The sequence below is a fragment of the Carassius carassius genome, chromosome 30 (genome assembly GCF_963082965.1).
Source record: "Carassius carassius chromosome 30, fCarCar2.1, whole genome shotgun sequence".
In the NCBI taxonomy this organism is placed as follows: Eukaryota; Metazoa; Chordata; class Actinopteri; order Cypriniformes; family Cyprinidae; genus Carassius; species Carassius carassius.
Window position 1 is genome coordinate 29,006,040 of NC_081784.1, and position 15,464 is coordinate 29,021,503.

The window sequence follows — 15,464 nt, forward strand, 5'->3', positions numbered from 1 at the left end:
GCAACTTGCTGTATTAATAGTCATAGTTTCAAGAGTGTTTATATGCATTTTAGAGCTTGACGTTGTACCTGGCTTATCTTAATTTAAATATTTGTATTCATTTATTATTATTAATATAAACAAATAAATTTCAAAAAGTGCATTGTGCCCAAGGCAGAATCCTTAACTTAATTCTGAATGTGATATTTCAGTATTTTCCCTTCGCGTTGGACCTTGCAATTATTCAGGTTACATCTGTATCCAGCCAGGTCAGTTTCTTGAAAAAAATTGTTTCTTTTTGCAACTGACTCATGCAGAAAAGCTTTTGCCTAATGGTTGAACTAATTGAACACCACACGGGTCTGTTGTTAATAGATTACATCAGTGATATTTAAGGTTCTGATTTAACATATTTCATATGTTAAATGACAGACTAAAGCAGGGGGTTACTGAGTTACTGAGAGTGAGTAGAATGCAGCTGGTCATGTGATCTCAACATGGCAGCCGCCATTTAGAATAAAGCATCTCACTCTTGTGAGAGCGTACATAATTTTTAAACATTTTCTTCTGGCTTGTTCCCATCAGGGGTCACCAAACTAATTTGGCACGTTTTACACTGGATGTCCTTCCTGGTATATTTCAGCACTGAGAATGCAACTCATGCAATCCCAGTGCTAGGAAACACTCACTCACGCCTACATATGGTTCATGTCTTGATGGTTCAACACCTGGAGGAAACCCATACAGATGTGGGCAGAACACGCAAGAAACAAACAGGACACCTCCTTGGCCAAGACTTGAACCAGGGATCTAATTGCTGTGAGGCAACAGTGCTACCCACTGAGCGACCATGCTACACAATGCCCCCCCCCCCCCCCCCCCGAAAAAGTTTTTCATTTATTTTGATGCAAAATTTAAAACATTAATATCAAATTCTGTCTAAAAAAAGCACTGATTGGAATAAGAGTGACAGCTAATGTGACAACACACAGACAACACAAATTGAGATTTTGCTTGGTTTTGATGTTTATTTGTTGTGCAGTTAATACACATCAAGTCTGTGGTGAGCAATGCTAATGTCTTAAATTGAACAAAATAATAGCAAATAAAACTCTAAACATTTGCTTTGGTTTGACCTGAGGGTAAGGGCGAGAGAGGGTGATATTGTACAACTTTATTGGGGTAGCTTTATGGCTCTATTCCACAACCTAGGGAACTGCCTACCTAGGCAGCATTTTAAGTCATCATAGGTGTACTTCTGATGATAAGGCTGTTGCAAAAGGTAAGCATATTTTTGTTCACTGCCTTCTATGATACCGAGATGTGGAAAAAATCTAAGACAGCACTGCAAGTATCTTTTGCAGGGAAGGCAATCCCAGAGTAAAATATCCATTCAAGATGGCAGATGAAGCAAAATAAAATGCATAATGTATAATATAGAAAACTGAAAATGTACCATTTGTATGCCCTGTTTTTATGATTATAAATTTATGAGCATATTTTAACTTAGTAACAATGTAACACCAAACTCTTTTGAAATAATTTGCTGAGCAGAGATCCCCCGTGCACTTTGTAAGTAGCTCTAGGTAGAACTACTTACCAAATCAATCGCTCAGGAAGTTCAGTTTCAGTACATATGGTGCCCTAGAAGGCTCACTGGGTTTTGGAATAGAGCCTTTGAATCCTATTGAGACTGGCAATTAATGTTTTCTTTGTCAAGGTTCTCAGTTTCCAAATTAATTTTTGTGTGTGGGGGGAATATGGGGTATTTTTTGTATTTTTGGATTCCCAAGTTTTCAGACAGTAAAGGCCAAAGGCAATGGTGCAGTGCTGCAGGATGTTAACAGCGCAGCACTAGGAATCTTCTCGACAGCAGGCCGGAGGCAAAACTGGAGAAGGTCCGAGGCAGGAATGGAGAGAACATGTGGGATGTTTTTTAGTGGTATCAAGAAGATCTATCGGCATGTTTCTTTCTGCTGGTCTTCTCGATCATGGTCTCCAGCACTGTGGTTGTCTCCTTATAGCACTTAACTTTTTTGTCAGGTGAGAGCTTCTCCACTGACTCCACTACTTCTACCTTCTCATAAGTCATGGAGTCAGGGGGTATGGAGCTAGGCGATGGCATGGGTGGAGGGCCTCGAAAGCTGCTAGGATCGTCTGAGGTCTTGCTTTTGCCACCACGTTGGGGTGAGGGCTGCCTGGGGCCTGGAGGAGGTCTGGGGCCTTTGTCGTCATGAGGGCCTGGTGGTGGACTGGGGCTTGGTTCTGGTCCATTTTTGTATTTTTCCCTCTCTCCATTTCCACCCCCCTTCATATATCGATCATCTTGTCCTGTTTCTGGTTCTGAAGGTGTGGTAGGGGTTAAGGGTGTAGGTCCAGATATGGGGCTTGGGATAGGTGAGGGTGTACCTCTCCAGTACGGATCATAAGGCATCATGCCATCTTGGATTGTAACATAGACGTGACTGGCAGAAGGGGTAGTCGAAAAGAAGCAGGGGTCAAGGTAGTTAGAGTCGCCCGTAACTAGTACATAGCGTCCCTTGGTGAAGAAGTCAGCAATTGGTTCTGGTCTCCTTCCCCGTCTCATGCGGTCGCGTATGAGGTTACAAAGAGTGTCAAAGGCTTTGCTGATCTGAGCTCCATCAGGCACATCTTCACGAGAAAAATGCTCTTCACTTCCCACTCCCTGCTCCTCCATCAACTGTTCTTTCTCTTCCTCTTCAAATTCTTCTGCTGGCTTCACCTCAAGTCCACTAGCCCCTTTGGATGCAATCTCTTTCTTTTTAAACACTTTCTTAGCCAAGTACTTCTGACGAGGCTTTACATTGGTGATGTCTTGGATGACTTGGGTGATATCTAAAAAGAAGATTCAGACATGATTTTAAATAAATTTGAATATAATCTTAGGATCAGGCCTGTTAAGCAGAATGCTATGAACAATGCAAAAATTACTATGGTTGTGTCGTAACAAAAGAAAGTATTTCAGTAAATGCATATGCAAGACTTTATGTAAGACTTTAAATATGCTCTGGCCAAGCTGAGGCATGAAACATACTCTATAATTATTGTAGCCTAACATAATTTTTGCAGAATAAAAATATGCATTGTATTCTCAGTTGCCTAAATGGGCAACTATAGTGGGCATTCATGTGAACTTCTATGGCCAGTTTTCAGCACAGATATTTGTAGATAATTCCATAGGTTTGTTTAACACTGCAGCACAGAGTGTGCTCAATAAGACTATGTGCTTGTAATGCATTGGTGAAATGTCACTTCCTGGAACTGGCTTTTGTTAGTCAAGGGGTGGTCTCAGCCTCAGATGTCACCCACTCTCCTATCTCTGAACGTCGTGCCCTGTCCCAAACGGCACACTTTATGTGAATGGTCACCATGTACACATGTCCATTAAATTCACAAGACCAGGGTGTTCCATTCATAATTTTAGGATTCTGAAAGGTGATTCATCAATAAAGTGTGTTCTGAATTTGATATTTTAATATCACTTTTTTTAAAGGTAGGCCTACAGTACATTAAGTTTTTTCACATTAAACATTTTAGAATGTCTCGCTGATTTTAGTTTAAATATTGCTTTATTTGGATTGCTAATGGCCAAAACCTGCATTTTGTTTACATATCTTTGTTTTATTCTTTTGGGGGGTGATCTAAATATATTTGGATTATAACAGATAGAAAACTGATGGGCTTGTGCTGCAGTTCTATGGATGTTTTGCCCAGCAGGTCTTTGAGCCAGTAATGAGTTTTGTGCTTTTGGTACTTTTAATATAAAACAGATAAGTCTCAGATTTCAAATTCTGCCAGTTTTATAGTGAAATACAAACAATATGTCTTACAATAATGTGTTTTTCACTCTCTTTAATGTGGCATAACAGATCGCCCTAGTTTAAGCACATCAACATCCATTCATCCATTCGCTGATTTCGGACTTGCATCCTCAGTAGTTCAGACTTTGTGCATTCGACTCGGGAGTGTGATGTCTGCAAGGACGCAGGTCTGGTAATTCTGCAAACAGCAGCGTACTTGATAACATGTCAGCTCGCCTTGACTACTGCAATTTTCCTCACTGTATGATCGCCCGTTTGGCGGCTGAAGTTAGTATGATAAACAAAAAAATAAAGAACGTCTGTGTTGGCCCGGGTTTCGAACACGCGCTAAAAGACGGTATGCCATAAGAGATGACAGTCACTAACCACTCAGCTACCAAGCTACACTGCATCAGCACCAGATCTGTGACCATCTTAACGTGTGGCCTGTGTTTACCTATTATGAAAATAAACAATAGCAGAACACTGACTACATTTTATGGTTCATGATATTAAAGGACATTTCATAACGTCTCAGACAACTGTACATTTGTGGCTACTGTGGCTTAATTATAAACACTATCGTTAACTTATATTTACCCTAGTAAAAACATGGTACATTTTAGTACGATCTTCACTTCCCAATGCAAACACGCCCAATAAAATGGCCCCACCCCTGTCACTTGATTGACAGGTTTCCGTGTAGACGTTGGAAATTCAAATGCAAAAGGTATTGCGATTCCATTTGAGTTTTGGCAGTTTACATGCACAGTGCAGAGAGAGTGAAAAGGCAAATGTGGTAATTAATATTGCTATTTAAATATGACAGGCTCATAGCTCGTAAGATATAGAAAACACAATTGCAAACGGACTTTGCATTTCCTTTTTAAATTTGGCAGACACTTTGCGTTCACTTAATCGAAAATGAAAACGGTAATGTGCAATTTTCATTTGCGTTTGAATTATGTCACATTTTATGCGTCCACAAATTGAAAACGCAATTGCAAATACAATTTTCAATGCCTTTTGAATAATGTCCGCAATATCATTCCATACAAAACATTTCCAATGTATTCTTGTAATTTGTACTATTTTCTCAAATGATTACAACTTTAATTGTTTAATCTTAGTTTTTTCTATACATGGCACTAAAACATTGCCATAATAACGCCATTATACCACCGTAATATGTAGCATGGCAGTCTATAATTTTTTTTATTATTTTTATGCTGCCTCATGTCAACAGACAAGGTCTGGCTACATTCGTCCTTTACAGTGATCTAACAGGATGGAACTGATATTGATGACATAGGGCACTGAAGACATATATTTAAGGCAACATTAAAAGACAAATGTACTGGATAAAGTGTAGCCCTAATCATTCTCTTTCTTCTGTGGCTCTCAACAAACAGCAGTTACTCTCTACAGTTCCATGACCGCAGACATAAAGGTCATAGTCATTTATCGTTGTTAACAGGGCCAATGCATGGATCTTAAAGGCAATTTTATTATGCTTCTACATTCAAGTAGCTGGAGAGGGACTAAGCAAGACAAAGTGGGCGTAAATCTTCATTCTGGCCAGCAGGTGCTCGCTGCTGATTTGTTGCCTGTTAAGACTATCACAAAGATTCAGTCATGTTACACAACAGCCCACCCCAGCCCAGACGCTCACCTTTTCCTTTCCTGGTCATGCTAGGACTATGGCTGTATTTATAGTTGGTTGTGAACAGAGTAATGGGTGTCCCAATTATTGCTGAGTTCAATCTGTGATAGTGAAAGGGAGAAAGCAAAAGAAAAAAAAAGTATAGAAAGAAAAGTAAGAGCAAATTAGGCTGGGTTTATCGGGTAAGATGACAATGTAGTTATACTGCCACTGTGTGGCAGCTAGAGTCCTATACCAATCACAAATCTGAATGTATTTGTACAAAAAAATAAAAAAATAAATAAAATAATAATGATAAATAACATGATGGTTATTTATCATTATATACCACCCACTCGTCCCACTGTCTCACCTGTTGTCTTCATTCTCGATGATTCTCTTGTAGCGCTCAAGCTCGTTGTCCAGAGAGCTCTGGTACATGGCCAGCTGTCGACACTTATCAGTGTATTTCTCCAGTGACCTCTCGGCCTCCTCCATCTCCTTCCTGAGGGTCTCGATTTGTTCGTTGTACTGCTGGATCTCATCGTCGTAGCTCTCTTGTGTGGTCTTGATGGTTTGTTCCAGCACAGAGGTCTAGAATGACAGATACATTACATCAGAGGTATACATTATAGATCAGTAAAATGTTTTATAATGTTGTGTAAATTGATTTTTTTTTTAGCTTTTTTCAGTTACAGAGATAACTGTCTTTAGGGTTTTTATATTCAGTATACTATGGGTAATAATTGCGTAGTGTTTGGCCTATGGCATTAGTAGTAACATTAACAAATCCTAATGTTACACTGTAAGAACATTGGTTATGCACTTATACTGTGTTGGGTCTCAACCTGGGTAATGAAGCAAAACCAGTGTATTTGCTCTCATCTATGGTTGAGGTCAAAATGAAAACCAGGGTTTCAAATTCTGTCCATCATTCATTTGGTCATTTTGGCAATTATATCACAGGCTAGTGACACTTTGTTAGGTTCGGGACACTCTGAACTGATGGTATGGTGAGTGATCTGTGTCTGAGTGTAGCAGATCTCCACCTCTGTCTGCAGCCGCTGTTTCTGCACCTGGAGCTGGCAGATGGCGCTCTTGTACTCCTCCAGCTGACTGCGCAGTGCTGGAGCACGCCTCTGGGCCATCAGCCTCTCCTGATCCTGCACAAGAAGAGCAGGTGAGACTGCTGAGCACTTATGATCAGAGATGGCTTGTATTCTGGTCACACTGAGGTCGAACATCTTTCACTTTGACTCACGTCACTATACACCTTTCAAATCCAGGCAATGTCTTTTCTAAAAGGTCAAACATGCCCGAGAGTCTTTATTAAGAGAGGACGTCCAAAAGCAAGGACTCAATTATCAATGTATTGTTTTTAAAAAATAAAAAGTCAAAACAATCATATTTTAAAGCTATAAATATATATATATAGACTTTTTATTGCTCCTACATATAATAAAATACAGGTATAGGCTAATTCACAAGTAGCTTAACACTGCAGAATCCAAAATTAAATTTCCGTCTAAAGCTTCCACGTTTTACTGGTTATGTGTATTATTTAAAAGCATAGAAAATGTAGTTGAAAGATTGAATTTGATAGTTTGTCACCCTCAGCACTAATTACCATGAACACTAAGCTTGAACAAGACATTACCTTAGAGATTAAATGTTAGAATATTTGCTATTACTATGTGTTAGTAATTTTGAACAAACACCTAAAGATACGTATCAAGGCCTATTCACAGCAAGGACAACAACCAGCCTATAAAGGTAACAATACAATGATTATTATTATTTTTTAATTGTTCTAACTATAAGTGAATAGTGCAGTCCACACCATGGAGTAAAATGGTAAGAACACAGAGAAATGATATTAATGGAGTCACTTTCAGAATTATTATTATTATTTAGCTGTTCCACTCCAAACACCTTAGCAACCACATAGCAGGACCTTGACGATCCATTTTAAAATGTCACCATGTATACTGTGTATTCTTTATATGCATTCAAGACCACTGTTGTGCATGAACGCGTTCAATGAACGACGTTCACTGAACTCGTTCATATTTTCACCGAACGCTGAACTGAACGAATCACTTTTCATACAATGAACGTGATCGAGAGCGGCGCTCACTCTGGCAGGTATGAACAGCCTGCGCAGTTCACGTTCACGCTCATTTGAAAAGTCAGGTTTTACCAGGGCTTAATTTGAGCCGGAACATGTTCCGTCACCTCCGACATTGGATCCGGCACCTCCTGTGTCACTAAAATGAATTGCCTAAATGAAAAAAAAAAAATTACTGTTTGTGTAGTGTTCAATGTTTGTGACACATGACTTGCGCGCTTGTTGTACCAACGTTAGTTGAGATTGCTGTTAGCCTCGATCGTTTCACGCAGGGGGAAAATGTCAAAAAGACAGGAAAGTTTGCTTAACTTTTTCAAATACGCTGGACAGTCAGATCCCAAACAAGCAAAAATCTTTTCCGCTGATCAAAAAGGAGACCACGGTGGACACAGTAGCCTAGTATCGATATCTCGTTATTTCGACATAATAAGGGGACATTCTTATCTGCATTAAGCCACATTAAGCGTTCTTATAATGGTTTTCTATGGGAGGAAAATGCTTAACCGTTCATATTATGGGCTCATCTGATTTTTTGTACATAGCATAGTCTATTTGTTAGGATTCTAGTATCATAATGATTAGGCTAATAAATGCACGCACAATTATCCGTGAACTTGATTTGAACAAATGCCTTTCAACTTGTGTGTGCAAAATTCAGAATTAAATTAATGTGCAGAAATTTGTACAAAGATAGAGTAGGCTATGTAGGCATACTATACTGTTGTAGCCATTAAAAAAGCGCGTTTCATATTTGTTAAAATATTATAATTTTTTTTTTCCATTTATGTTGATTTATGAAAAGTGAACAGCACGACCGAGTAAGATAGGATGCGCAATATGAGACATGGAGCGGGTCAGACATGATTTTGACCGTTGAAGTTGAAGTTGTTATAGAAAGCCTTTCTTTAAAGTGAATTTCGTTTTGTATAAATTTAACAAATGAACGTGAACTAGTTCGTTTTTAGATATGTGAACTTAGTTCATTTAAAAAAAAAAATGAACTATGAACATGAACTAGTTCATTATCATCTGTGTGAACTGAACTTTGAGCTAGTTCTTTTTAAGTATGAACTGGCACAACACTGTTCAAGACCATATAATTGGTTGCTAGTATGCTTATGATGTTTGCTAATACTGTACACTGTTGCTAGCAAAGGTCTTTTCCCTTCAGGTGTTCCAAAGTTTTTAGCACATTTTAAGTAAATATTGCATAGTAAACAAACATTCACTTAATTGCAGTTTATATGCTTACATCTCAACTGATGCAATTAAATTGTATCACATGATGTGTTGTCCACACATTAGCCCTCACTAATTGTATTGTATTATTATCAGCCATTTGTATTCCATATCTGCAGACCACTAGTAGTGACTGCTGCAACGTTTGCCCTTCCTTTTCTTAACATATGAACAAACTCAACAAATTAGGTAAAAACACAACCTAAAAAGCGAAGAATACATGTGTCTTTCCTCCAGGTCCCTGCAGTATCAAAGTGAAACATGCACGTCATACAGTGTGTGTGTGAGGACGAGTGTGAGAAGCCCTGCTGCTCGAGAGCGCACAAGAGCGGTGATACAGGAAGATAAAGAGTGTCATCGCTCAGAGAGACTGATCACTCAGGGCACATTCAGAGCGCCGCGCTAATCTCACTGGCACCAACGCCGCACAATTCTTATTGCATGTGACACCCAGAGAGTCAGCAAGGGCCCGAGGCGCTGAGAGCCACAAGGTCACCCTACCTCTGAGACAGTAGTGCTCGCCATGAGGGGAATAGTCTGCTTGATCTGGTGCAGGATGTTTAGATACGTCTGGATTTCAGCAAGGTTCTGTGGAGGAAACAGACACAAGAGACAGGAATCTGTGGAGGTGGACATGATGAACGCCGGAGACTGTTGAAAGGTCAATTTCATTACAGAGGAGACCTGCACACCAGGAGGATGCTTCCCTTGCTTCACTACAATTGGAAAAACCCTATTTAACAAGTTGTGCCCTAATAAATGATTATATATAGATATCTATTAAATGACATTTCATTGAAGTGTTATCTGCCAAGTAATGATGCAAGTTCAGTGGTTCTGTGGTTTGAGCCTTTTAATCATCTGCAGGCAATTAATATATGAAGTCAAGTTAACCACACAGCAGAGGAACCACGGGACTAATTGTACTAATTCATGCAAATTAACCACTCATTTTAACAAAACCTGAAACAGCTACAAAAAATAGGCATGAGATTGAGGTGGAAAAACCACATGATATTCAGTGTGTACAAACCTGAGATTTGGCTTGATTATAGGAAAGAAAAAAAAAGAGAGACAAACACTGACACTGGGGTGATACCCTATCATCAGCGCTGGTTAGTAACTGATTACATGTGATCTGGATTATGTAATCAGATTCGAATAGTGCTTGTAACTAAATTATATTACATTTTAAAATCACTATATATATTTATACATATACTTTTTATTGATTATTTGATTAAATATTATTTACACAATAGAAATAAATTATTCATAATTTATTGATTCTCCCTTTTTACTGATTTACTGATTCTTCTTTTCATATTTTTTATGATCCTTTCTAAAATATTCTACCACTTTTTTTACATTCACAAAGTCACCTGGCTGTAATAACACAGAAATTTGAGAGGCTACACAGCATTGGACCGCTGGATTTACAAACTTCAATTTTAAGAAGTGTTTTCTCAACATTTCAACACTGCATCAACTACTGATGAACACAATCATTTTTAATTTTATAATCATTCAGTGGGTTAACCATTTTGTCTTTGAAAGGCTTTTTCTCTTTATTGTTTTTTTTTTAATTTTTTTATTTATTTATTTATTTTTTTACACATTCAAATGCACAAATCAGTTTTTATGATTTATTTTAATTTTACATTTTCCTTCAAGAATCCCAGTTTGGAAAACCTCAAAATAATGTGATGTTTAATGCACCTCACATTGGTAGTAACGGATGGAATATATTTTCTTTCTCTTTGTATTTTTATATTAATATATTTATATTAATATATGAATGGTATCTTCTTTAAACCAGAGTGATAAATTAGTTAGTTCAAAAGTAATCAACTAATCAAAAAGGAGTCCCATCATATTTCCTAATATGTGTAATGTAATGGATTATGTTACTAACTACAATTTTGTCACATAATTTGTGATCACTAATGGACACTCAGATACCACCCTAGTGAAGGTTTTTGTACCTTTTATTCCTGAGAGTACACAATTAAAGTTGAATATTTTACAATGGATCTTAGTTTGAATGTTCAGATCAGAAGTAGATGTTTTTGTTGTTGGGGATGTGATGCTCATGTAACAGAACATAAAGTTTGCAATATTGTCTTTTTCTGCATCCAAAAACACGTGCACATTTAATTTACTTATTTCATTCATTTACACTTCATTTACTCATATATGTCAAATTCACATGCTGTAAACCGTGAATGATTAACTGAGCCAGCGCCTTTAGACACGGTATATGCATGACTGCGTAAAAAGCATCTGTTCTCTCAAGCGCCTCATGAGATGTGTTAGACATGAGCAGAAGAACAGCTTCAGTTTTCCGTCCTCTCTTTCTCTCTTTATATATATATATATATTGTACTTCCAACTAGCATTAGCACTGCTACTGTATGTTCCACCAACAATAATACCAGTAGGACATCAATCAATGCTTCAAATGTAAGTGCCAATATTTGGCTGCTGTGTCATATGTCTATGTTTGTGTGTTAGAGAATGTGTGTGGATGTGTTTTTGGGCTTCCAGCTGCTGTTCTAGCTTCTGAAATCATGTACATGTTGATTAGAAACTTCTGGAATTCAGATGCTGAATGTGATGCACAGCAGTGCTTATTAAACATGATGCAGGACCACACAATAGCCTGTCACTGTATACGGCTCAGAAAAACACTGCTGACATCACATTTAAAAGACGGTCCAGTTCTGTCCTCTGAGAACAGATGTAAGCTCAGCAAAAAGAAAGCACACCTCTCAACAAAATCCATAACACACTGAATTTTCAGTCCCACTTTAGTTTGGGGACCAATTTTCACTCCCAACTATAAACTATGGCTTTTGCTTCAATAAACTGCTCATTTTCTACTTATTAATAGTTAGTTGTTAAGTTTAGGTATGGTGTAGAATTAAGGGATGTAGAATATAGTCATGCAGAAAAAAGCAATAATATGTGCTTCATAAGTAGGCCTACTAATAAAATGGCAATATGCTAGTAATATACATGCTAATAATCAACTAGTTACTAGTGCAAGAGTGGGCAGCGTTGCCAAAACGTTTCTGTGCTCCTGAATGCTTCTGTGTGTGAGTAATGTGTGTGTTTGTGTCTCAGTTAAAGCAGTACATTAACTGGCCATATCTCATTCAAATATGCAGTGCTGTTCTGTAGGATCACACTATAAATCTGTTATTGAAAGTTTCATTTAAATAGGGTTAAATAGGGCCATTTTTAACTTTATGTTGTCTCAAATTGTGCAAGGTGTGATCTTTTGTAAAAGTGTAATTGCTCTCCTTTCAATTTGATGTCCTATAAAAGAAGAATCCACAAGTGTACACTTTTAAACATCATTAAAATTGGATTGGTTTAAAAAAACACTTAAATTGGATTAAAAAACACTTCTGCTGCCAACTGACAATTTCACAGAAGAGCTTTTGAGAAGCTACTCGAAAAGACAGAAGTGCAAATAGGAGTTTTGATCGCCTCCTACCTTTTTGTGCCTCTCTTTGGTGGCGTTGACGTCATCTTGCAGAAACTGCAGCTGGATTTGGTATTCAAGGTTTCTCAATAGAACCATGTCGGCTTCCTGAAAACACAAGAGCAAATGGACTCATAATCATTTTGCTGTTAGAGACTTTATCTGGAAAAACGAACAGTGGTGGTGCATTTTTTTTTTATGGACTGCTGTTAGGCCTGTTACATTGCACTCGAGCAAATATATACAGAAGTGGGTTTTTAAAGCAATGCATGCATAAGAGACTTTACCACAGGTACGTGCTGATTTTAAACCAGATACATTTAGCATGTGACACAAACACAAATGGTTGGCCAGCACATTTGTAAGCTTTTTATATTTATAAGTGGTCATGCATTTCTGATCATGCTAGAAATCCCCAAAAACTCAAGGGAGTGACAGTTTTACCTTTAAATATCTGTGCCAATAAAACATATTATTATCTGGGTGTGTAGCTACAATTTTCACTAACACAATACTTCCATTACAATATTTGACCTGAAACCAAAAAAATTAAGAAATAATGATAAAAAGGGGTGTCTACTATAGGAATTCTAGATTTTGCTGAACATTTGATGTTCTACAAAACAAACTGTACCAACACAGATTTAAGCTTAGCAAATTTGCAAGTTCTTGCATATAGTATGTTTCTGGCCTTAATCTTCATGCAAAAGTTATATTTTACAGTACAAAAGGACTCAAGTAGTGTTGCATTTATAAAAGAATGGTAATTCACCTGAGTCTGTGTTATGGTGATTTTAGCACTGCTAAGGGTTTGAGATGAGGTGCTGAGCTTAAAAGCAGCTCTGGCCCGTGGTTATGTTACTGAAAAGCATCATCTCTTGTGGATTATTGCTTTTTAATAGCCTGAGAAATTGCAGGTAAGAGAAAGGTACAGTTTATTTGTACCTTATTGAGCTGTTCCAGCGTGTGCCGCAGCTGCTCTTGATATTCACATTCATTTCTGTATCTGTGGACAACAGAGAGTGTTTCAAGCATAGTTTATCATGAATGTTCATGGTTTTCATTTCAAGGCTGTTTCTATCTGTAACCTGGGTGCACCACAACATTCAACAAATCAATATTTGTTGCACATGTTCTTCATGAAGCAGGTTTGAAACATGTTTAGGAGATTTTTCTAGTTGATCCAGCTGTTGAAATGAGACAAATGATAGGCTGTTAGGAATATTGTAAATCCCAAACCTAAACCATGATCCTAATTTTTGGATGATGGGGATGTTTTTCTAGGACTAAAATGGTGATGTCATAAATATCACATTTCCTCCATGGAATAAGTAGTTGTGACACTTTATCTCATAATTCAGACTTTATCACAATCAAAAAAAAAAAAAAAATTCAGATTGGCCAAAAATGAAGTCACAACTGTGAGATGTTAACTAGTGATTATAAGTTGTGAGTTTATCTTGTGTTCAATTCAATTAAGAGAGTTAACTGAACTCTGAAATTATAATGCAAGAGATGTAAACTGTTAATTTTGACAGGAAAAGTCTGAGTCTTTGGGAGACCCAAAAAAAAAATCAGCCCATGATAAAAATTTTATAAAATGTAACATTAAAATTTCTTGTCCATTTGATGCATATGACACATAAATTTTCGGTGGTCTGGCTGACTGACTTTACATAACTTCAGTTTAATTGGTCCATTTGAAAAAAGATTTCTCAACGCCTGTAAGACAGAAGCGTTCTCATTGTGTCACTGAGCACCTTTGAGGAAGAACTAATTACAGGATTTACCAAAGTTTACCAGGGTAGTGGCATCAGATCTTAGAAATTCACAGTTTTAAAGCAATCAGTAGCGAGTAAACTACAGTACCACAAGCAAAAAAGTTTTACATTCTATGTCAGTGTCTGTTAAATCATCTATATTGTTGCAGCACCGCTGCTTAAACAGCTTTTTTTCTGTTGTCTGTTTAATGGTATAATCTACTTCAGGTAAACCGGCCCCTATACAGTACTTAAAACCTCTTTACATGTACATGTCATGTCACCAGATTCATGTTTGAATATTGTCTGCTTTAATTAAGTTTTCTTGTGTTTGATCTAATAGTAAGTCGTTAGCAATTAACCACATCCTTATACTTCTGTTAAGGCCGTTTTCTAACCTGCTGTTGTACTCATCCAGCATGCGTTCGGCATCTTTGAGCTCCCTCTCCAGCTTAGCTCGGTCCGACAGCAGTTCCCGGATGCGCTGTCTGTTGACGCTGATCTGCTCGCTGAAGGCCTCCTCCAGCCCTGGCGCCTCCTCCATGCGCTGAAGAGTGTCTAGCTGTTTGCGGAACACAGCGTTGCGCTGCTCCAACACGCGCGCACGGTTGATGTAACGCGCAAAGCGGCTGTTCAGTTCCTGTACCTTCTCCCAGCCCTGGACGGCTGCTGTCGAAGGCCCGCCGGCTGGAGCCGACTCTGTCTCTGGGCTGCTGGGCTCCTCGAAGACATCAGTGCGCTCGTACTTCTGCTTGCGCACCTCATGCCGGTAGCTGGTCTTAAACATACTGCGTGTGTGATGGTTTCCACCGCCGCAATCTTTGGCTTAGTGCTTTAGTGTTCCCCAGCACCTTTAGTGTGTGAAAACTAGGGTGCTCACCGTCTGCTGTCTCATGCTAGACTAAACTCTGCCCATTTGGGCAACGGGGACAAATAGCTGAAAAACTTTTCATCCTGATGTTTCACATGATATCTTCTGTGGATTCTTCCAGTAGAGTCCTGTGCACAAGGCCACAATTGTCAAGGGCTTTGCTGTGTTGAATGATCTTTTGAGATCTGCTTTTGTTTCCAGATCAGCAGGTCTGTCTGTGATCACAATGATGCGCTTCCACGGCTTTCTGTTCGACAATGAAAAATTGCAGGGCTTGCTGTTTCAGAACACTTCTCGACTGCAGTCTGGCAAAGGCATACACTCTGCCAATACTACTGTTAAGAGCAAGAAAACACATCCACTGATGCACCTATATTGATAAACCTCTTAATGTGGCTATCATGGAATATCACACATTGTGCATGGATACAGGATTGTAATTCTTTTTAAAAAATATATTTTCTTTCAAGAAATCTGTATGGTCACACTTTATATTAGATGGCCTTAACTACTATGTACTAACTGGAAAATTCC

General features: G+C 38.2%; 1 protein-coding gene across 1 annotated transcript; it reads right to left on the minus strand.

Moving 5' to 3' along the window:
- Positions 1-987: 987 nt before the first annotated feature.
- On the minus strand, positions 988-15,062 carry LOC132110999 (filensin). Its single transcript, XM_059518161.1, has 8 exons — positions 14,458-15,062; positions 13,245-13,305; positions 12,312-12,407; positions 9,311-9,397; positions 6,492-6,605; positions 5,816-6,036; positions 5,473-5,564; positions 988-2,835 (listed from the first exon to the last, which is right to left on the minus strand). The coding sequence occupies exons 1-8, from the start codon at positions 14,844-14,846 to the stop codon at positions 1,925-1,927; spliced, it is 1,971 nt and encodes a 656-aa protein (XP_059374144.1). The 5' UTR covers positions 14,847-15,062; the 3' UTR covers positions 988-1,924.
- Between the last annotated feature and the right edge of the window lie 402 nt (positions 15,063-15,464).

Excerpts from the sequence above, each read along its gene's own strand:
- LOC132110999 (XM_059518161.1), bottom strand. The coding sequence starts at position 14,846 with ATGTTTAAGACCAGCTACCGGCATGAGGTGCGCAAGCAGAAGTACGAG. Across the intron at positions 12,408-13,244 it reads CGCTGGAACAGCTCAATAAG|GAAGCCGACATGGTTCTATT; the intron begins GTACAAATAAAC and ends TTGTGTTTTCAG. Across the intron at positions 5,565-5,815 it reads ATCGAGAATGAAGACAACAG|ATTGAACTCAGCAATAATTG; the intron begins GTGAGACAGTGG and ends TCACTATCACAG.